This window comes from Somniosus microcephalus, chromosome 8 (genome assembly GCF_052327205.1).
Source record: "Somniosus microcephalus isolate GS21.2 chromosome 8, FLI_Smic_1.0, whole genome shotgun sequence".
Lineage (NCBI taxonomy): Eukaryota > Metazoa > Chordata > Chondrichthyes > Squaliformes > Somniosidae > Somniosus > Somniosus microcephalus.
Genome location: NC_140994.1, coordinates 257,793,513 through 257,816,197, shown reverse-complemented (window position 1 = coordinate 257,816,197; position 22,685 = coordinate 257,793,513). Strand labels below are relative to the sequence as shown.

The window sequence follows — 22,685 nt, the reverse complement described above, 5'->3', positions numbered from 1 at the left end:
GTGCGCCGGTGGTGGAGGGAGTGAATGTTGAAGGTGGTGGATGGAGTGCCAATCAAGAGGGCTGCTTTATCCTGAATGGTGTCGAGCTTCTTCAATGTTGTTGGAGCTGCACTCATCCAGGCAAGTGGAGAGTATTCCATCACACTCCTGACTTGTGCCTTGTAGATGGTGGAAAGGCTTTGGGGAGTCAGGAGGTGAAACACTCGCCGCAGAATTCCCAGCCTCTGGCCTGCTCTTGTAGCCACAGTATTTATATGGCTTTAGACTGTGACCCCTGGTTCTGGACTCCCCCAATGAGATAATGACCAGATAATCTGTTTTTAGTGATGTTGATTGAAGAACAAATATTGCCCCAAGACACCGTGGGGGAACTCCCCTGGCTCGTCTTCGAAATAGATGCCGTGGGATCTTTCACATCCACCCGAGGGGGCAGACGGGGCCTGTGGCTTAATGTCTCATCCTAAGGACGGCACCTTCGGCAGTGCAGCGCTCCCTCAGTACTGCGCCGGGGCGTGTCAGCCTTCGCTATCCACTGACTCCTGATGAACAGGCAAATATACGAAAAGACAGGCAGAGGAAGACCAGTGGGGGTCCGCCGAGTCTGTCCCACTCAGCCACGTAGCAAGTAACCAACACGAACACCAATACTCCCCACCCACAGGCAACAAACATCATTTTAGGAGGGGGGGGGGGAAATAAAGTAGACAGAAAGCAACAACACATGAATTAAACCCCCCTCAGTAAATGTTCCACTTTGGCTGAAAGGCGAATAACCTTTTATAGAAACAGTCTGCGTCTGGGGTTGTAATTAAACTCGCTGCTTGGTTGTTAAAGCTGTTTTGGGTCTCAAAGGGTTAAACGCTGGATTTCGTCTGGGGCTTAGCAGCACTGTCCTTTACCTCACCTCCCCGCAAAATGTTTTTTCAGCCGTCTTGAGGGCGACGTTCAATGAAGAATCAACTTTGCACAAATATTTATGTAACAGGAGTCTCGGAAAAATCCTCAACTGCTTAAAGATATATGAAAAGTTGGATGAATGCGAAAATACTGTGGTGGCCACAGAGAACAAAGCAGGGAGGGGCACTCAAGCAGAGGAATACAGGCTGCCTGCAGTATGTGCGGCACAAAGAACAGCACTTCATTCACCAGTTCATTTTATGAAAAATACATATGTTCAAGATTTCATATGCATAAGACACACTGATGTATTTATATGAAGATCATTTTAAAAATCAATCGCAATATATTATAATGTAATGGGTATTTGCTGCATTTTTGCCATTTAGTTTACTTTTTTTTGCAGTCTCAAATGATTTTCAATTTGATTTATTACGGTCTGTGTGATTTAAAGATGCGCAGAACGGTGGCGAGGGTTGAAATCGGCTTTAAATCGAGCTGTCCCACCATTTCATTTATTGCAGAGGCTCTCATCGCAGTAAGCCTTTGCTCAATAATCCCTGAACAAGCTCTCTCACAAATTGAAGCCGGCAGGGTCCTGGGAGATCGGAGAAAGAGGTCGGGCGGGTGGTGGTGGTGAGGGAATGGGTTTCGTCGTACAGTACTGTACTGCAGCATGCTGCAAAATGGGAGTACGTGCAGTGAACACAAAGGAAACTGAATCACAAACACACACACAGGAGCTTGCTGGCTTTTTAAAAATAAAACACACACAAAAAAAAAACACACTTTCCAGAACATACTTTCCAGAGAGGGGGAAAAAATAAGGACGGCTGCAAGCATTTAAAAAAAACACAAATTTTTTGAAACATTTTTTTCCAAGCTTATAAAAACCAGAATGTGGTTTGGCAATGCAGCTGTACTCATTGTTAAGGCCATCTGTTCAGCATTAGGGACGTGCATTTTGGTTTAATTCGGGAAGATAAACAACATTTTGTAACGGGCCGTTTAACTTGCTTTATGAGTTTTGCAAAGTGAAAACACCGAATAAAACATTTTGATCTGTAAAATTGTGAGGAAAAATTAAAATTATATTGTGCTGGTTTTACCGAGACAACACCCAGCCTTTAATTACAAAGGGCAATGGTGACACCTACTGTTTCAAAGCGGTCAGTGCCACAGCCGTGCCGCATCTGACAGCTGCCTGTCAAAAAGAAGCCTCGCCCCCCAGGCCCTGCATATATTATTTTTTAAAGCTAGGCTGCCACCTGAAAATTTTTTCAAAAATATTTCTAAATCTGACTTGAAACGATTAGGAAGGTCCCTCATTAATAATTTACTGAAGGATTTCAACAAATTGTGAAATTTGATGTTAAATTCCCCTGGCTAAGCACTACACGGTGTGGTTGCACCCACCGCCATTTCCCACGTTAACTTGGAAACGGTCTCGGGCGCACCTCGAGATAGAAGCAACGGGAGAACGCGGCAGTCAGACTGTCGGTTCGACTGTGGATTACAATAAAGCCGAGAGGTGGGAGACTACTTCCCAGGTTCTTTATCCCTAGCAAACCTGTGTGTCCAAGTCCTCTAAAAGGAAAAAAAGAACTTGCATTTGTACAACGCCCATCACGACCTCAGGACGTCCCAAAGTGGTTCACAGCCAATTAAGTACTTTTAAAGTGCGGTCACTGTTGTAATGCGGGGTAACGTGGCAGCTAACTTGTGCACAGCAAGCTCCCACACATAGCAATGAGATAATGAGCAGATAATCTGTTTTTATAATGTGTGATGTTGATTGAGAGATAAATATCGGGCAGGAACCCGGGAAGAACTCCCCTGGCTCTTCGTCGCACAGTACGAAGGGATCTTTTACATCCACCCGAGGGGGCAGACGGGGCCTCGGTTCAACATCTCATCTGAAAGACGGCACCTCCGACAGTGCGGCACTCGCTCAGTACTGGCACTGAAATGTCAGCCTAGATTTTGGGCTCAAGTCTCTGGAGTGGGACTTGAACCCACGACCCTCTGACTCAGAGGCCAGAGTTGCTACGGACTGAGGTAAGGCCCTCCTCTGGGCTCAAGCAGGTGGCATGTATTCTTGGGCAGTGTCTGCGTACTGCGAACCAAAACACAAACTCGGTGTGATTTGGAGAATTAAAAAAAAACGACAGTAAGTCGCGGAGTAGATCAGAAGTCCATCAGACCAAAATAAATATCAAGAGGTACGGAATTCACTGCAATAATACACCGTCTTCCACACTAAATTATTTTGTTTGTATTAAAAAGAAAACTGTACTTCAGAACACACAGTTTAAAAGGTATTTTTCTATGCAGGTTCAGAAGCACATTAGATATTGTGCGAAAACTTGTACTCGTGGTCCTGAAGATGGAGCAACAGCACCACCTACAGGCTGTATCACTTACAACAGTTAGTTTGAAATGGAATGAATAATTCACTTAAAATTTCTAGCTACCACAGCCAGTACTGGAAACAAAAGCACCTATTTTACAGTCACTCAGACGGAAACTGTACTTTTCTCCACCGATCAGCACCTACGACACTAATGCAGTATGTCAGGAGCAGCCAATACCCTCCCCCCACCCCCCTTTTGCTTACAGCTATTCTGACTGAAGCTTAGGAATTGCAAGGCACACAGTTTGGAATGATGTAATGTGCAATTCGTCTCAACTGCATCCTGCGTGCTTGGACAAGAGGAATACTGTATCGTTGAAGATTGGCACAAGAACAGCCGTGACGCATCAAGCCTGCAGTCAATTACTGTAATCATAACTGACCCGACACGTACTCAGAACAATGAGAAAATGTTTTCCGACAGTCTGAACTCTGAGTTCGTCAGATATTGAAACACTTCCTCCATTAAAAAAAAATCCCTTTTTCTTGCCAGTTAAAAAGAAAAACAATTGACAGCGTCTGGCAAAGGGTGTCACACTATGTGGAAAGTATAAAGGGTAAGAAAGACCCACGCGGAAGAGAGAAAGAAAGATGCATTTGTTACATCCTGGGGCAGTGATCTCATCGTACACAAGGCTAGTCTCTTTATAGATAATGCTTGGTCAGTGTGATCTCCTAGACTGCTTTCAATCGCCTGAGGGGGGGGTCGGAGGGGAATTTTCCACAGTAGCTTTTTCTCTTATTGGCTCTGGATTTTTTTTTTTTGCCTCTGCCAGGAGATTGCCTGGCTGCAGATTGTGTGTGTGGGAGGGTTGGGGGTGGGGAGAGGGGGCGGAGGGGGGAGCAAAGGGAAGAAGTGTTTGGTAACAATGCTCCGGCCACATCATGGTGCGGGGCAGCTTTGCTGGATCAGCTGGTCTTTCCCTGCCCGTCAATTTCGCAGGTTCGTACGTATCCTGCTGTCGTCCTACCTGGAGCCAGAGTTCAGCACTCACCTTCCCCAGTGGGCAAACCAACTTCTCCAACATCAATCACACATTGGGGCATTAACTGGACAGGTGCACCTCAGCATCAGAATAATGCATTTCATGGCAGAGTGTTCTCCTGGCTAGCCTCTCACCCACGCTCTGTAAACTTCAGCTCATCCAAAGCTGCTGCCCGCTTTGGTAGAAAAAACAGAAAGGCAGAGTATTTCCTAAATGGTGAAAGATTGGGGAATGCAGATGCTCAAAGGGACCTGGGTTGTCCTTATACATGAGTCACTGAAAGTGAATGCGCAGGTGCAGCAAGCCATTAGGAAGGCAAATGGTATGCTGGCCTTCATTACAAGAGGATTTGAGTACAGGAGTAAAGAAGTTTTACTCCAATTATATAGGGCCTTGGTGAGACCACACCTGGAGTACTGTGTACAATTTTGGTCTCCTTACCTAAGGAAAGATATAGTTGCCATAGAGGGAGTGCAACGAAGGTTCACGAGATTGATTCCTGAGATGGCGGGACTGTCGTATGAGAAGAGATTGAGTAAACTAGGCCTGTAGTCTCTTGAATTCAGAAGAATGAGAGGGGATCTCATTGAAGCATACAAAATTATTACAGGGCTTGATAGGATGGATGCTGGGAGAATGTTTCCCTTGGCTGGGGAGTCTAGAACCAGGGGTCACAGCCTCAGGATAAAAGGGTAGGCCATTCAGGACTGAGATGGGAAGAAATTTCTTCACAGAGTGTGGTGAATCTTTAGAATTCTCTACCCCAGAGGGCTGTGGAGGCTCAGTCATTGGGTACATTCAAAACAGAAATCGATAGATTTCTGACTAGTAAGGGCATCAAGGGATATGGTGATAAGGCCGGTGAATGGAGTTGAGGCAGATTAGCCATGGCCTACTCCTGCTCCTATTTCTTATGTCCGATGCCGCACTAAGTCCCGCTCACCCCTGCCCTTGCTGACTTACATTGGCTCACAGTCCTCCAATGCCTCAAATTTAAAATTCTCATCCTCCTGTTTAAATTTATTTTTGGCCATGATCCTCCCTCCCTCCCTCTGTACCGTCCTTCAGTCCTACATCCTCCCCTCGAACTCCGGCATCTTGCACGTGCTCCTCTCCCTTTGGCCCACCACTGGCAGCCGTGCCTTCAGCCGTCCAGGCCCCATGCTCAGAAATTCTCTCCCAAAACACCTCAGCCTGTCCTCCCTCCGTCTCAAAACCCCTTTCATCAACGCTTTCAGTCACCCTTGGCGATATAACTGGAAAAGGAGACATTTGCAGGGCTGTGGGACTAACTGGAGAGCTCTTTCAAAGAGCCGGCATAGGCACGATGGGCCAAATGGCCTCACTCTGTCCTGTACGATTCTATGATTAGACAAGTAACCTTTCCTTGCAACTCATCAGCTGCAAGATAGACGGCAGATAGTCGCAACACTCAAGCGTTGGATGGGCAGGTTATATTTGCTGGAATATTACCACTGTAAGCAGTTAGAGTGACAGACTTCTCAACAGTGAATGTAAAAATACATACTTTGAAAGAGGCTGCAACACCGCTATAATAAGGAGATCAGTATGTCCGACTCAACTTGAATAAACCAGATCGCACCTCTATTTGAAAGAGCAATACTGCCACCTACTGCTCCACATCATTCACTACGATCACAACTGAAATTACTCCAATGCTCAAACTTTTTTTTGCGCAGCAAGGGGAGGAATAGTGCTAGTCTACAGGGGAGGGAGCGAGAGAGGGGGACACCGCAGGGGTGAGACAGAGAGCGAGGGGGGGAGAGGGGGAGAGCGGGGGGTGAGACAAAGAGCGAGGGGGGGAGAGGGGGAGAGCGAGAGAGGGGTAGAGCGGGGGGGTGAGACAGAGAGCGGGGGGGGAGAGGGGGGGGTAGGGGAGGGAGCGAGAGAGGGGGAGAGCGAGGGGGGGAGAGAGCGGGGGGGGGGGGAGAGGGGAGGGAGCGAGAGAGGGGGAGAGCGGGGGTGAGACAGAGAGCGAGGGGGGGAGAGGGGGAGGGAGCGAGAGAGGGGGACACTGCAGGGGTGAGACAGAGAGCGGGGGGGGTAGAGGGGCGGGAGCGAGAGAGGGGGACACCGCAGGGGTGAGACAGAGAGCGAGGGGGAGAGAGGGGGAGGGAGCGAGAGAGGGGGACACCGCAGGGGTGAGACAGAGAGCGAGGGGGGGAGAGGGGGAGAGGGGGGGGGGAGAGCGAGAGAGGGGGACACCGCAGGGGTGAGACAGAGAGCGAGGGGGGGAGAGGGGGAGAGCGGGGGGGGTAGAGGGGGGTAGCAAGAGAGGGGGACACCGCAGGGGTGAGACAGAGAGCGAGGGGGGGAGAGGGAGAGAGGGGGAGAGCGGGGGGGGGGGGGGAGAGCGGGGGGAGCGAGAGAGGGGGACACCGCAGGGGTGAGACAGAGAGCGAGGGGGGGAGAGGGGGGGGTAGAGGAGGGAGCGAGAGAGGGGGACACCGCAGGGGTGAGACAGAGAGCGAGGGGGGGAGAGGGGTAGAGGGGGGTAGCGAGAGAGGGGGACACCGCAGGGGTGAGACAGAGAGCGAGGGGGGTAGAGGGGAGGGAGCGAGAGAGGGGGACACCGCAGGGGTGAGACAGAGAGCGAGGGGGGTAGAGGGGAGGGAGCGAGAGAGGGGGACACCGCAGGGGTGAGACAGAGAGCGAGGGGGGTAGAGGGGAGGGAGCGAGAGAGGGGGACACCGCAGGGGTGAGACAGAGAGCGAGGGGGGTAGAGGGGAGGGAGCGAGAGAGGGGAACACCGCAGGGGTGAGACAGAGAGCGAGGGGGGGAGAGGGGAGGGAGCGAGAGAGGGGGACACCGCAGGGGTGAGACAGAGAGTGAGGGGGGGAGAGGGGGACACCGCAGGGGTGAGACAGAGAGCGAGGGGGGGTAGAGGGGGAGAGCGAGAGAGGGGGACACCGCAGGGGTGAGACAGAGAGCGAGGGGGGGGAGAGGGGGAGAGAGGGGGAGAGCCGGGGGGGGGGGGGGTAGAGGGGGGAGCGAGACAGAGACAGACAGAGAGCGGGGGGGGGGTAGAGGGGGGAGCAAGAGAGGGGGACACCGCAGGGGTGAGACAGAGACAGACAGAGAGCGGGGGGGGGGTAGAGGGGGGAGCGAGAGCGAGAGCGAGACGGGGGGGCGAGCGAGAGAGGGGGACACCGCAGGGGTGAGACAGAGACAGACAGAGAGCGAGAGCGGGGGGGGGGGGGGTAGAGGGGGGAGCGAGAGCGAGAGAGGGGGACACCGCAGGGGTGAGACAGAGACATACAGAGAGCGAGGGGGGTAGAGGGGGAGAGCGGGGGGGGGGGTAGAGGGGGGAGCGAGAGCGAGAGAGGGGGACACCGCAGGGGTGAGACAGAGACAGACAGAGAGCGAGGGGGGGAGAGCGGGGGGGGGTAGAGGGGGAGAGCGAGGGGGGTAGAGGGGGGTAGAGGGGGAGAGCGGGGGGGGGGTAGAGGGGGGCGAGCGAGAGCGGGGGGGGTAGAGGGGGGCGAGCGAGAGAGGGGGACACCGCAGGGGTGAGACAGAGACAGACAGAGAGCGAGGGGGGGAGAGCGGGGGGGGGTAGAGGGGGAGAGCGAGGGGGGTAGAGGGGGAGAGCGAGGGGGGTAGAGGGGGAGAGAGGGGGGTAGAGGGGGAGAGCGGGGGGGGGGTAGAGGGGGGCGAGCGAGAGCGGGGGGGGGTAGAGGGGGGCGAGCGAGAGAGGGGGACACCGCAGGGGTGAGACAGAGACAGACACAGAGAGCGAGGGGGTAAGCGGGGGGGGGGGTAGAGGGGGGAGCGAGAGCGAGAGAGGGGGACACCGCAGGGGTGAGACAGAGACAGACAGAGAGCGAGGGGGGGAGAGCGGGGGGGGGGGTAGAGGGGGGAGCGAGAGCGAGAGAGGGGGACACCGCAGGGGTGAGACAGAGACAGACAGAGAGCGAGGGGGGGAGAGCGGGGGGGGGGGGGGTAGAGGGGGGAGCGAGAGCGAGAGAGGGGGACACCGCAGGGGTGAGACAGAGACAGACAGAGAGCGAGGGGGGAGAGCGGGGGGGGGGGGGTAGCGAGAGCGCGAGCGAGACGGGGGGGCGAGCGAGAGCGCGAGCAAGACGGGGGGGCAGAGCGGGACGGGGGGGAAGAGCGGGATGGGGGGGAAGAGCGGGACGGGGGGGGAAGAGAGAGAGAGACGGGGGAAAGAGAGAGAGACGGGGGAAAGAGAGAGAGACGGGGGAAAGAGAGAGAGACGGGGCGAAGAGATCTGCTTTTATGTGTTAAACGATAAATGTTTTTTCGCTGCTTTGGCAACATAAGATGTACCTTGTCATGCCAATAAAGCAATTTGAATTTGAAAAAGAGAGACGGGGGAGAGGCAGTGGCAAGAGATAACACGGGAGAGAGGGGGTGGATACGGGGGGAGAGAGGGAGAATGTGTTGTACATCATGTGTGCTGAAAGGGACATTGAGGCCAACCTTCAAGCCAGAGACATCTCTGTACGAAGGAGACAGCTTGAGCATGATGAGGTCTAAAAGCAGAACCAAATGCAGCTGGTGTAAATGTAATTAACTGTGTTCCTGTAGATCTGCGTTTAGACAAAAGAATCTTGGATGAAACTTGTATTACAGGCCTTCAGTGTACAAGTCAAAACAGTCATGTGGCAGGGGGCAGTGGGGGAGGGGTGTTGAGGCACCATGAAACAGACAAATAAGTACTGTGTAGAAGTACTTGGAAAAACTCAAGCAGAACTTTGCAAGTAAAACAAGAGACAGCAACCTTGAGAAGAGACAAGGGTTGGGGCTCGCAACATTTCCAGACAAAGGGATGGCACAAATTGCTGGAGCTACATCATATCCTATGACCAAAAGTAGGTGCGCGATAGTAAAGGCATAAATATAGAATGCCTACACTCCTGACCAGGAACCGGCCTGGATTGGTGAGGCTCTTGACTCCCGATGGGTATCCCACTTGTGAGTATAATAGACGTGCATGCTTGAAAGTTTACACGTCTCTAGAGTCCGAGCCTTTGTTCGGAGTGGACTGGAAGCCCTATACGGTATCAGTCGAACAGTAGTCAGGTTTGGCCATGGTTAACTTCAAACATTCGCTGACCAAAGTTGTGCATCAAGAGTGGCTGTTGGATGAAGCGGAGGGAGTGGCCGCTTGAACTATGGAACTGCATCCAACATAAATTACTGTGATGACAGCAGAAAGTAGGAGGAATTGTTTAAACCCTGCAACTCATTATCAGCCTTTTTCACTGCCGAGAATTCTCTCAATTTTTGTAACACTCTCATCACTAGAGGTTAGCAATCCTCGTCACTGACCTGGGAAACACTGACATCCATTATTCTCTCTGTAAGTAATGTAATGCACAAAGCTCATTCACCTCGAGGGGGACGGCAATCTGTCTGCATGCTTATAAAATCATAAAGGGAATATTTGAGAGGGAGACTGAAAGAATGCTTTAAAGTTAGCAATGCCAGTTGGGCGCAAACTGATTGCAGACAAAAGGTGGTTTAAACACACACAAAGCTGAGAAGCAAGTATTGAATGAAAATAGATTTTGAAATTTTTTTTTGCATAGAATATACAGCACAGAAACAGGCCATTTGGTCCATGCCGGTGTTTATGCTCCATATGAGCCTCTTCTCACCCCATCAACATATCCATCTATGCCTTTCTCCCTCATGTACTTATCATCTTCTTCTTAGGCAGTCCCTCGGAACCGAGGATGACTTGCTTCCACATTAAAAATTAGTTCTCACGTGACTGCTGAGTCCAATGCGGGACCGACAGTCTCTGTCACAGGTGGGGCAGACGGTGGTTGAAGGGGCGGGTGGGTGGGGTGCTTGGGTTGACATGCGCTCCTTCCGCTGCCTGCGCTTGGCTTCCGCTTGCTCCTGGCGAAGAGATTCGAGGTGTTCGGCGCCTTCCCGGATGCTTCTCCTCCATTTTGTGCAGTCTTGAGCCAGGGATTCCCAGGTGTCGGTGGGGATGTTGCATTTTTTCAAGGAGGCTTTGAGGGTGTCCTTGAAGTATTTCCTCTGCCCACCTGGGGCTCTCTTGCCGTGTCGGAGCTCAGAGTAGAGTGCTTGTTTTGGGAGTCTCATATCGGGCATGCAGACGATGTGACCCATATCCATCGGAGCTGATCAAGCATGGTCAAAGCTTTGATGCTGGGGATGTTGGTCTGAGCGAGAACACTGATGTTGGTGCACCTATCCTGCCAATGGATTTGTAGGATCTTGCGGAGGCAGCGTTGGTGGTACCTCTCCAGTGCTTTGAGGTGCCTGCTGTACATAGTCCATGTCTCCAAGGCATACAGGAGGGCAGGTATTACTACTGCTCTGTAGACCATGAGCTTAGTGCCGGGTTTGAGGTCCTGATCTTCAAACACTCTCTTCCTGAGGCGACCGAAGGCTGCACTGGCACACTGAAGACAGTGTTGGACTTCGTCATCGACATCTGCCCTTGTTGACAATAGGCTCCAGAGGTACGGAAAGTGGTCCACGTTGTCCAAGGCCTTGTCGTGGATTTTGATAATCAGGGGGCAGTATTGTGTGGCGGGAGCAGGTTGGTAGAGGACCTTTGTCTTACGGATGTTTAGTATATGGCCGATGCTCTCGTACTTATCTAGCTTCCCCTTAAATGCATCTATACTATTCACCTCAACCACTCCCTGTGGTAGCGAATTCCACATTCTCACCACTCTCTGGGTAAAGGAGTTTCTCCTGAATTCCCTATTGGATTTATTAGTGACTACCTTTTATTTATGGCCCCTAGTTTTAGACTCCCCATAAGTGGAAACATCTTCTCTACGTCTACCCTATCAAACCCTTTCATAATTTTAAAGACCTCTATCAGTTCACACCACAGCCTCCTCTTTTCAGCCTGTTCAGTATTTCCCAATAAGTATAAACTCTCAGTGTTGGTATGCATTTAGATAGCACATCGTTGAAAATGTCTCAAGGCACTTCAAAATAATTCCTCGTCTGTGAAGTCCAGTGATTATGTAGGAAAACACAACAGCTATTTTGCACAAAACCACAATACGATGATTCACGAGTTACTCAGTTTTTTGTGTTACTGGCTGAGGGCAGAGTGTTGGCCAAGACACCAAGAGAACGCCCAGTTCTGAGTCAAGTATTGCTATGGGATCATTAACATCCAACTCCCCCCCAACAGATCAGGTAGACAGTTCAACATCTAAACCAAAGGACAGCGCCTGAACGATGCAGTGCTCCATCTGTACTGCGCTAAAGTGCTAGAATAGATTGCGTGCTCAAGCACTGAACTTGGGAAGGCGGATTTCAGGTTGGAAGATACTTTCAGTGCTAGTGAAATAATTTCATTCCACTTGTTCCCCAAATGAAGTGCTTAAACCAGTTCTGAATTCGATAAAAATCAATTTTTAGCGTATGAATTTTTCCTCAACAGAAGAGCGAGTTTATTCCGCACTTACAAAAGTCCTGAAGGGACAAACCCCATTTTGATGAGTGTAAAAGTTTGCCATGAATACAAAAAGGAGCAGTAATACATTCACTTGAGTGCTGGTTGAGTGTTAACTTGTCCTTTGAGGACCAACTAAATATGACCATTAGCTCTACTTGTCCAAAGGCCCGTCTACCTCGCTTTAATTCGCCAGGCAATGAGTAGGTGGCAAAAAGTATTCATAGTCTCTCTAATGCAATATATCACAGGTGTCCCCCTCTTTTCTTTTAGTCCCTTCAACTTCTCTCCGATTAGCATACCGGTTACATGCTTGATTGAGCTCGAGCTACATGAATGAATGAGACAAAAAATTTCATTCACGGGATGTGGACGTTGCTGGCCAGGCCAGCATTTATTGCCCATCCCCAGTTGCCCTCAAGCAGGTGGTGGTGAGCCACCTTCTTGAACCGCTGCAGTCCGTGTGGTGAAGGTGCTCCCACAGTGCTGTTAGGGAGGGAGTTCCAGGATTTTGACCCAGCGACGGTGAAGGATCGGCGATGTACTTCCAAGTCAGGATGGTGGGTGACTTGGAGGGGAACTTGGAGGTGGTGGTGTTCCCATGGGCCTGCTGCCCTTGTCCTTCTAGGTGGAAGAGGTCGCGGGTTTGGGAGGTGCTGCCGAAGAAGCCTTGGCGAGTTGCTGCAGTGCATCTTGTAGATGGTACACACTGCAGCCACGGTGCGCCGGTGGTGGAGGGGGTGACTGTTTAAGGTATGTGTTGAGTAATCTGTACTAATGCTACCACACATATAGGACAGAGAACGAAAACCCAGAAGATGGAAAGACGCAAATTACAAGGGAGCACTACGTCGAAACAGCCACTGAACCCCCAAAAAATCCTAGTGTGCTGCATTTGAGAGACTTATTATTTCATGAAATTATAAAATGTTTGTGAGCAGGCAGCATAGCAAATTAGCATTAAAGAAATCACCTACCTGGCTTGGTAATCATTGCGTATCAGAAGCAAGTGCTGAAGAATAGATAGGAAGTACAGTTCTGCTTTGGAGTCCTTCACGGTGTTCAGAAGCATCTGGAAGACTTCGCTCACATCTGTGCGGCTACTGTTAAGGAGACACGCCAGCAACACCTCAATTCCCCCAGATAAAGCGCTCTACTAGGCTCCACATCACTGGATCCCGCAGCCTGCTGCTGAAAGTAAATGTAGGGGGAAAGGAATGCTTCCGACAGAAAAGAACTCTTCCCCCCCCAAAATAAAGTACTGACAAAAAAGGTGGGAGAGAACACTATCTGACGGAAGACACGCAGTTTTCATCTGCTCCCTTTCTCCACATTCCCCCATCGCCTTCCGGTGAAATGTCTAAATAAAAAGAACCGTGCATATCTGAAACAGGAAGTGTTGGACACACGGTGCTGATCCAACCTTCCTTCAACAACCACAAAGATAAAAGGGTAAGTTAAAGTTTCAGGTATTGGCCCTTCTGATCGCTGTCAGTAACAAGACCACCAACTGTTCATGGAGCAGCATCTAGACCACTCCTGGAGGCCCACAAGGAGGAAAAGTTTGACATCAGTTCAATTCTGGGGAGGGGAGCGGGGAGGGGGGGGGGGGGGGGAGGAGCCACCAAATTTATCTCTTCAACGCATGAGCTATTTCACACTATCTACGAAATAGGTCAAGCGGTAAAAGGGAGAACATTGCCTGCACTTCCTTCCTGTTGCTGATACTCCTGCCTGCACTTCCTTCCTGTTGCTGATATTCCCACCTGCACTTCCTTCCTGTTGCTGATACTCCCTCCTGCACTTCCTTCCTGTTGCTGATATTCCCGCCTGCACTTCCTTCCTGTTGCTGATACTCCTGCCTGCACTTCCTTCCTGTTGCTGATATTCCCACCTGCACTTCCTTCCTGTTGCTGATACTCCAGCCTGCACTTCCTTCCTGTTGCTGATACTCCTGCCTGCACTTCCTTCCTGTTGCTGATATTCCCGCCTGCACTTCCTTCCTGTTGCTGATACTCCTGCCTGCACTTCCTTCCTGTTGCTGATATTCCCACCTGCACTTCCTTCCTGTTGCTGATATTCCCGCCTGCACTTCCTTCCTGTTGCTGATACTCCCGCCTGCACTTCCTTCCTGTTGCTGATACTCCCTCCTGCACTTCCTTCCTGTTGCTGATACTCCTGCCTGCACTTCCTTCCTGTTGCTGATATTCCCGCCTGCACTTCCTTCCTGTTGCTGATATTCCCACCTGCACTTCCTTCCTGTTGCTGATATTCCCGCCTGCACTTCCTTCCTGTTGCTGATACTCCTGCCTGCACTTCCTTCCTGTTGCTGATACTCCCTCCTGCACTTCCTTCCTGTTGCTGATACTCCTGCCTGCACTTCCTTCCTGTTGCTGATACTCCAGCCTGCACTTCCTTCCTGTTGCTGATACTCCCTCCTGCACTTCCTTCCTGTTGCTGATACTCCCTCCTGCACTTCCTTCCTGTTGCTTATACTCCCTCCTGCACTTCCTTCCTGTTGCTGATACTCCCTCCTGCACTTCCTTCCTGTTGCTGATATTCCTGCCAGCACTTCCTTCCTGTTGCTGATATTCCCGCCTGCACTCCCTTTACCTTTACGACACTTTTAAAACGAGTTCCAGTTCAACTCCGGAAATAAAAACATAAAATTCTGGAAATGGGGAGTTCTGATGCGAAGGGTCAAACCCAAAACCTTTTCTCCTTCATATGCAGACGGTCAGACCTGGTCTGCATTGGCAGTATTTTCCACATTTATCTAAGAATTTTCAACAATTTTCTTCATTTCATCCTTTTTCTTTAAAAAAAAATCTTAGCTCAGTTCCGAGAGGGTGCAAATCAGCGCTGCCCTCGTGGAGGGAACCATTTCAAAAGGCAAAACTTAACTAAAGCCATACCGCCGACAAGCAATTAGTTATCCCTAGCATTTAACGGCTGCTTTGGAGCAGCTGATTGTCTGTAAATGGGTTTCTCTCAGTTCAGCCGGCCAAGATGACCTGAGTGTGGGAGTACACCGGAACTAATGGAGCAGCGCCATTGAGACACAAGCCTTTCCTTTTTATGCAAAATTAGTAATTTGCTGTCACAGAATAAGCACTTTATTTTGGGAAATGTATGCATGAGGCAGACACACTGATTGGTAATCACATTAGGTTGTTTGAAGGATCCATATTTAGTCCACCCATTATATACCGATTACCAATCTTCAATGCAAAATTGAGAGAGAAATGTACCACAAATATTATAATGCCACAGAATTAAAATGATTTAATATGAACTACAGTCATAATTACAAGGTCTTGCATATCCCCCCCCATTATCAATGCACAATCCTTCCATCTGCATGTGAAATAGCAACATCCTTTTTAATCTGCACCCAATTTATTTGCAATTATAATTAAAGGGGACAATATGTCTTACCTGAACTAGATACATTTTCTTTCGAAAGAACAAATAACATCTACATAACAATTATTATCGTCTCAATAGCCTAATCACTTCTCCCAACCAAAAATACCATCCAATGATTAAAACTTTTAAAAGAAAGTGCGACAAAGTTTTATTAACTCTTAATATCTGCGCAGGGGCTCAATTTACATTCAGGAAAACTGCAAATACAAAAAGAGGATTTAAAATCTTCGATGATGGTGTTAAAGCAGATATGCAGATTCCCCCGACAAATCGGACAGCTCTTTCAAAGAGCCGGCACAGATGCGACAGGCCGAATGGCCTCCTTCGGTGCTGCAAGGTTCTCCGATTTAGTGGGTAAACTGCATATTCTAAGTCACGCAGATCAAAATGTCCCAGTTTTATTCCCTGGATCGCCTCGGGGAGTATTACTACTTTAAAGACGCTATATAAATGCAAGTTGTTGTTTATGCGGTCTGAGCCGAGTTAACTGCTCTCAGCCCGACCAACACATGGCCTCAATGTCCACGGACTATGCAGTGACCCCCGTTAGCATGTGGGGGACATCAGATGAGGATCGGATGGGGTTCATTTGGGGCATCCTCCTACAATGGAACCTACCAAGTAGGCTCGCCCAGGCAGAATGATCACTTGGGTGAGGTTCGGGGGTAGGGGAAATTGCCTTACCCTGGGGAATTGTAACTCAGCGCGAGTTAAGAACATAGGAACAGGAGGAGGCCATTCTGCCCCTCGAGCCTGTTGTGCCATTCAATTAGATCATGGCTGATCTGTATCTTAACTCCATCTTCCCGCCTTGGTTCCATATCCCTGAATACTCATGCCTAACAACAATTTATCAATCTCTGATTGACACCATCTGGAGAAATGGGGAATGAGAGAACAATTAAAAGGGAGAGAAAAACGGAAATACAGCTGTACAGATCATTTCCTCATTCATCAGTTCCCCCAACTTATTTTAAAAATGAAAAAAAAAGTTTTTTTTAAAACCCATTTTTATTTTCAACAGCTTTTAGCAGTGAAGATGTTTTTTTTTGGCCTCTCCCAGGGGATGACATGACTGTTGGGGGTTGGAAGTGTCTAGTCATGTTCCAGGCATCATGAGTGAGGCGCAGCCTTGATGGACCAACTGGTCATTTCCTGCCCATCAATTTCGGATGCTCATAACCATTTTCCATATTCCATTCCTCTGCTATGCGGTTGGGGTTTTTAACGTGGTTTGTTTTTGTTGCCTTGCCCAGATTACAGGGCTGCTGGTTGGAAGGAACACAGCTGGTCACATCATGACTGTTTGGGCAGTCTTGACGGGCCAGCTGTTTTTTAAATATTTTATAATACTTTGAAATTTCAATTGACTGCCGAACGATTTGTTCACATCTAACTCATAGAATGTCATACAAGAATAAAACTGCACTATTCAAATCCCAATAGTACAAAGACTCAACACTGTCCAACTTTTGCCGATACCTAAAACCCAAAAGGTAAAAGGTAAAAAATAGTATCTCCATCTAGAAAAACCTAGTTTCCCTTTCCCCATCCAACTATCTCTTCAATAATGCCTCCATGGCCTTGCCCCCTCCCTATTTCTGTAACCTCCTCCAGCCCGACAACCCTCCGAGAACTCTGCGTTCCTCCAAGAACTCTGCGTTCCTCCAAGAACTCTAGCTTTTTGTGCAACCCCCTACCATTGGCGGCCGTGCCGTCAGCCATCTGGGCCCTCGAGCTCTGGCATTCCCTCCCTAAACCTCTCCGCCTCTCTACCTCTCCTCCTTAAAAGCTACCTCTTTGACCAAGCTTTTGGTCACCTGTCCTAATGTCGTCTCCTTTGGCTCGGTGTCAATTGTTATCTCATTACGCTCCAGTGAAGGATGGATGTTTTACTGCATTAAAGGCGCTATGTACATGCAAGTTGCTGTTGTTGTTATATCCATGCAAGTTGTTGTTATACCCAGAAGTCCATTCCGGAGTGTTGATCTGATCACATTTGCCTGAAAACGCTTCTGTGAAGAACTTACTTGACAATACAAGATAATTATGGAAGAGGAAGGCCATTCGGCCCATCTTTATGCATCCATCCAAAAAGACCTTACAGTCCCCACTGCAGGAACCAATTGTTCTTTAAATGATTCCAGGGCTTTTGGTCCCACTGCTCTATCTGGACATTCCATTCATTCTGTTGATCACTCTGAAGAACTTCCAGGTTGAACAGTCCCTAAATTTCCTTTTACCACTGATGACCTGTGTCTCCTTGTTCTACTCTCGTAATTCAATTTTTTTTAAAAACTTTGATTTAACTTTCTCGTACCCTAATTGATTTTATATACTTCTGTAAGATCACCTCTCAGATGTTGGCTTTCCAGGTCGGAAAGCCCAAGTTTCTCCAATCTTTCCGCGCAATGCAGCCTCGTAATCCTTCTCTTAAGTTTTTAATCTGTTCTTCTGCCTCTCCGAGGAGATTACATGGTTTTTGGGTGGGGTGGGGAGTCTATATATTGTGCTGCGTGGGGCGGGTTGGATGGACCAGAGGGTCTTTTCCTGTCCGGCATTGTTTGTACGCACTGCCTCCAACGCTTGAATATCTCCCTTGTTTCTTGGCAACCAGAACTGAACGCAATACTCGAGATGCGATCTGACCAGAGCACTGTACAGTTTGATTTACTCTGCCTTATATTCTAATATTTTGGCTGTGTGTTTACCGGCCCCAAACCTTTATAGTTGAAAGGGATAAAACAGAAATACTATTGAAACACTCCCAATGAGTTAATGGAGGCTGCTTACTTTCCCAAAGGCCCCTAATGGCCATGTAATCTGTCGTTAAAGCCTTCACTTAAAATTGCAATTCATTCACAATACCATGCATCACTTGCCATGATAGCTTGAACACTTTGTAAAACAAAACTCAAACTCCATCACTATCATCTAACACAGTTTTAACAAAGAACTCTCAACTAATACCACTGATCAGTTACAAAGCCACTATGACTATGCTCTTAAATTTGATCCCAGCAACATTAACAACTGCCGACAACGGCAGGCAGATATGTTTTACTGTGATTTCCTACAGGAATTTTTTTTTTTTTTTTTAAATCAAGGAAAGGTTTGGATTTCGCGGTGTCCATTACATTTGTGACTCCTGTGATATTCTCCATTCCTCAGTATTAGTGAAACACTCTGTTAGCAGAACTGCTACATTGGCCTGGCATTTTGGAACACACATTAAACGTGTCTCAATACTAAAAAAAAACCTGTTCATAGAACCATACAGCACACAAGGAGGCCATTTGGCCCATCGTGCCTATGCCGGCTCTTTGAAAGAGCTGACCACTACCTTGCTCTTTTTCCACACAGCCCTGCTAATATTTTCACGTGTATAGCCAAGTCTCCTTGCGTAAGTTACTATTGAATCTGCTTCCACCATCCCCTCAGGTAGTGCATCCCAGATCATCATAACTCGCTACGTTAAAAAAATATTCTCCATCTCGTCTCCGGTTCTTTTGCCAATTATCTTAAATGTGTGTCCTCTGGTTACCGACCCTCCTGCCAGTGGAAACACTTTCTCCCTATCTATTCTATCAAAACAGAACAGGTCTGTTTTGTTCCGATTTAACTAATTTCAGCTGAAGTGTCAGAAGGGGAGTTACAAATGGCCGCAGCACCCTCAAGTGGTTGGGGGGGAGGGGGGAAAAGCACAGCCGAGGTTCGTTCGCACGCACGTCAACAGCGGCCCCTGCTGGAGCTGCATGTGACTGCGCCTCAGTCGCGCACAGGAGCAGCACTGGCTGTCATCATTCCCCCCGCCACAAATAGCTCAACAGCCCGTCAACATTCAACCAACCAGACTCGCACCTGGTGAACGAATACTTGGGTGAGGCACAGGGTCCACGGGATCCTGTCCCAACAAGGGTTAAAAGCGATGTGGGGTTAGATCACAGATCAGCCATGATCTCATTGAATGGCAGAGCAGGCTCGAGGGGCTAAATGGCCTCCACCTGCTCCTGTGTTTCAGAAAGTGGGGCGGGGGAAGAAACTGGTGGTAAAAAAAAAATCATAATTAAAACTGACTTTTGATTCTGTTAAATAAATGTGCGAGTAATTGATGTTTAAAAAAAAAACTAGTGATGCTGTGCACGTCTTTCTGTCCATTAATTGCTACCCCAAAGGTATTTGAGAGATTCGGGGTGATGATGCTCAGCATCAAGTGAATTCTGGATTGCTGCAGCTGAAAGACGTCGGGCACGATCGATGCCTCAGTTATGGCTAAATGCTAGTAGCCAAGACCAGGAAACTCCACGGACGAGATATGTGTGTCCATTTTGTGCAGGCGCCACTGTGTTTATGACTTGCAGATCAGTTTTCACCACAACATGGCTCCTAACGGAGAATGAAGATTCGAACCAGATGTTTCCAACACAAAGTCATGAAAGTTACAGGGCGTGTGGTGTGTTTTTTTGTGTGCTGTGGTTTTGCTGCCCCCCTGTGGTACTGGCTCATAATAGCAACCAGTTCCAACTCGACCACTCGGGGATAATACACTGTGGTTGACAGCACTGAAAACGTTAGCTGCTTTTTCGCTAATGGGCCAAGGGGGGTGAAGTTTGAATAATTGACAGCTGTACACTGCACTATCTGTTTGAACTGTGCACATCATTTAAAGGGCAGTTTATCTCCGCGTCTACTTCGAAACTGGAGTAAAACCGCAGACAAAACTAAAATAAATTCTCTTTCAATTCTGGAGACGTTACATTCATTGCAACCCTGGAGGGTGTCGCGAGAATAGAAATGCAAAGGGATCAGGCAAAAATAAAAACCACCACAGTCGCACCAGAGGAAAGAATGTGCGTAAGAAGTGGTTTGGTTGGAGAATCCTTTAAAAGACCAATACTGCATGAAGTGTTCAGACACACGAACACAGACATACGAAAAATAAAAAATAAAAATCTGCAAAAAAGTTACTCATAAAAAAATAAAGGTGTACTGGACCTGTAAAGACCACTGCAGTCCACCGAGTCAATCTCGAAGTTAAAGAAAAATGCCACACCGTATCTCTCTGATGTTAGTTTTGGATTACGTTAGCAAAGAGCCAGCACACAAACATCACGGGGTGAATCTCTTCCTGCTGTGCTGTAAACATCTACAGTTCAAACTGCTGCTTTTGCTAAAAAAAAAAGCCCCACTATTCATTTGCTGCCATTACCTGTGTTAGGATTAGTTTCTGGGCAGTTCGTGTTAAGTTTTTAAACCTGTTCACTTTCTCTCTTCTGAGTTCAAGTCCATGTCAGAGTTTACAGCTTGTGGTCATTAAGGTTCGGTTTATAATTACCTAGAATCATAGAAGTTTACGGCACAGATGGAGACCATTTGGCCCATCGTGTCTGTGCCAGCCGACAAAGAGCTATCCCGCCTAATCCCACTTTCCAGCTCCTGGTCCGTAGCCCTGTGGGTTACGGCAGTGCAAGTGCACATCCAAGTACTTTTAAAATGCGATGAGGGTTTCTGCCTCAGCCACCCTTTCAGGCAGTGAGTTCCAGACCCACCCACCGGGCCACCATCTCTTAGAACCTTGAACATTGAAGTCGCCTCTGAGCTTTCCTTTCTCCAGTGTGCCTTAGTCTTTCCTTGTATCTCACGTAACTAAGATCCAGCAGCAGTTTAGTTGCTTTCTTTGGTACCTATTTTCAAAGCCAGGTTGTCTCCATTGGAGTAGGGTACTGTAAGTGAAACGAAACCTGTGCTCTATACAAGCTGACCATTACAACTTGGCCTTGCACCCGAGCTACTAACGCTCCACGATCCGGTTTGCCTTCCTTACTGCTATCGCACACTGTGCAAATAGCTTCAGCGATCTCTCTCGCTCTCTCTCCCTCCAGTGTCCTACTGCTCATCTCATATTCCCACTGGTTACTCACCTTCCCTTTCTGTCTCGAGAGCGTGGAGTTGTCCACATTTGTCCAGGAGAGATTGAGCCTATACTCTCTAGAGTTTAGAAGACTGAGAGGTGATTTCATTGAAACACAAGAGATTCTGAGGGGGATTGAGAGTAGACACTGAGAGGTTGTTTCCCCTGGCTGGAGAATCTAGAACGAGGGGACATAGTCTCAGGATAAGGGGTCGGTCATTTAAGACTGAGATGAGGAGGAACTACTTCACTCAGAGGGTTGTGAACCTTTGGAATCTCTGCTCCAGAGGGCTGTGAATGCTCAGTTGTTGAGTATATTCAAGGCTGAGATCGGTAGATTTTTGGACTCGAGGGGAATCAAGGGATAAGGGGGATCGGGCGGGAATGTGGAGTGGAAATAGAAGATCAGCTATGATCTTATTGAATGGCGGAGCAGGCTCGAGGGGCCACATGGCCTACTCCTGCTCCTAATTTCTTATGTTCTTATTAAACGGTAGCTGTCATTTGTCAGCCAATTCTCCACAATCTATCTGGATCGCTCTGTGTTGCATCTGTTGGTTCTATTATTTGCAGCCACTCTCCTGCACCACCGCCAGTTTTGAATCAGCATACATATACCTTCAAGAAATCCCACTTTCCGAGTTCCAATTCAGAAACCAAAGCCTGAAAAATTGTGAATATTTGGTCACTTTGTTTCCACTTGTGGGCGAGATCAGAACTAGAGATCACAAATATAGGATAGTCACGAATAAATCCAATAGGGAATTCAGGAGAAACTTCTTTACCCAGAGAGTGGTTAGAATGAGGAACGCGCTATCGCACGGAGCAGTTGAGGAGAACAGCATCGATGTATGTAAAGGGGAAGGGGAGGTACTAGAAAGGCTGGCTGTACTTAAAGTAGATATGTCACCAGGACCAGGCGGGATGCATCCTAGGACGCGGAGGGAAGTGAAGGAAGAAATCGCAGAGGTACTGGCCATAATCTTCCAATCCTCCTTAGAAACGGGGGTGGTGCCAGGGGACTGGAGAATTGCAAATGTTACACCCTTGTTCAAAAAAGGGTGTAAAGATAAACCCAGCAACTACAGCCCAGTCAGTTTAACCTCGGTAGTGGGGAAACTTTAGAAACAATAATCAGGGACAAAATTAACAGTCACTTGGACAAGTGTGGATTAATTAAGGAAAGCCAGCACAGATTTGTTAAAGGCAAATCATATTTAACCAACTTGATCGAGTTTTTTGATGAGGTAACAGAGGGTTGAGGAGGGCGATGCGGTTGATGTAGTGTACATGGATTCCCAAAAGGCGCTCGACAAAGTGCCACATAATCGGCTTGCCAGCAAAGTTGAAGCCCATGGAATAAAAGGGACAGTGGCAGCATGGATACGAAATTGGCTAAGTGACAGGAAACAGAGTAAGGAAACAAAGTAGTGGTGAACGGTTGTTTTTCGGACTGGAGGAAGGTATACAGTGGTGTTCCCCAGGGGTCGGTCTAGGACCCCTGCTTTTCTTGATTTATATTAATGACTTGGATGTGGGTGTACAGGGCACAATTTTAAAATTTGCAGATGATACAAAACTTGGAAGTATAGTGAACAGTGAGGAGGA

General features: G+C 48.4%; 1 protein-coding gene across 1 annotated transcript in view; it reads right to left on the bottom strand.

Moving 5' to 3' along the window:
* diaph1 (diaphanous related formin 1) overlaps positions 1–22,685 on the bottom strand; it is a 432,569-nt gene that overhangs the window by 271,667 nt on the left and 138,217 nt on the right. Inside the window, exon 12 of the mRNA XM_085995955.1 lies at positions 12,715–12,831. Within this exon, the coding sequence (XP_085852081.1) occupies positions 12,715–12,831 (117 nt within the window). The remainder of the gene's footprint in view (positions 1–12,714; positions 12,832–22,685) is intronic.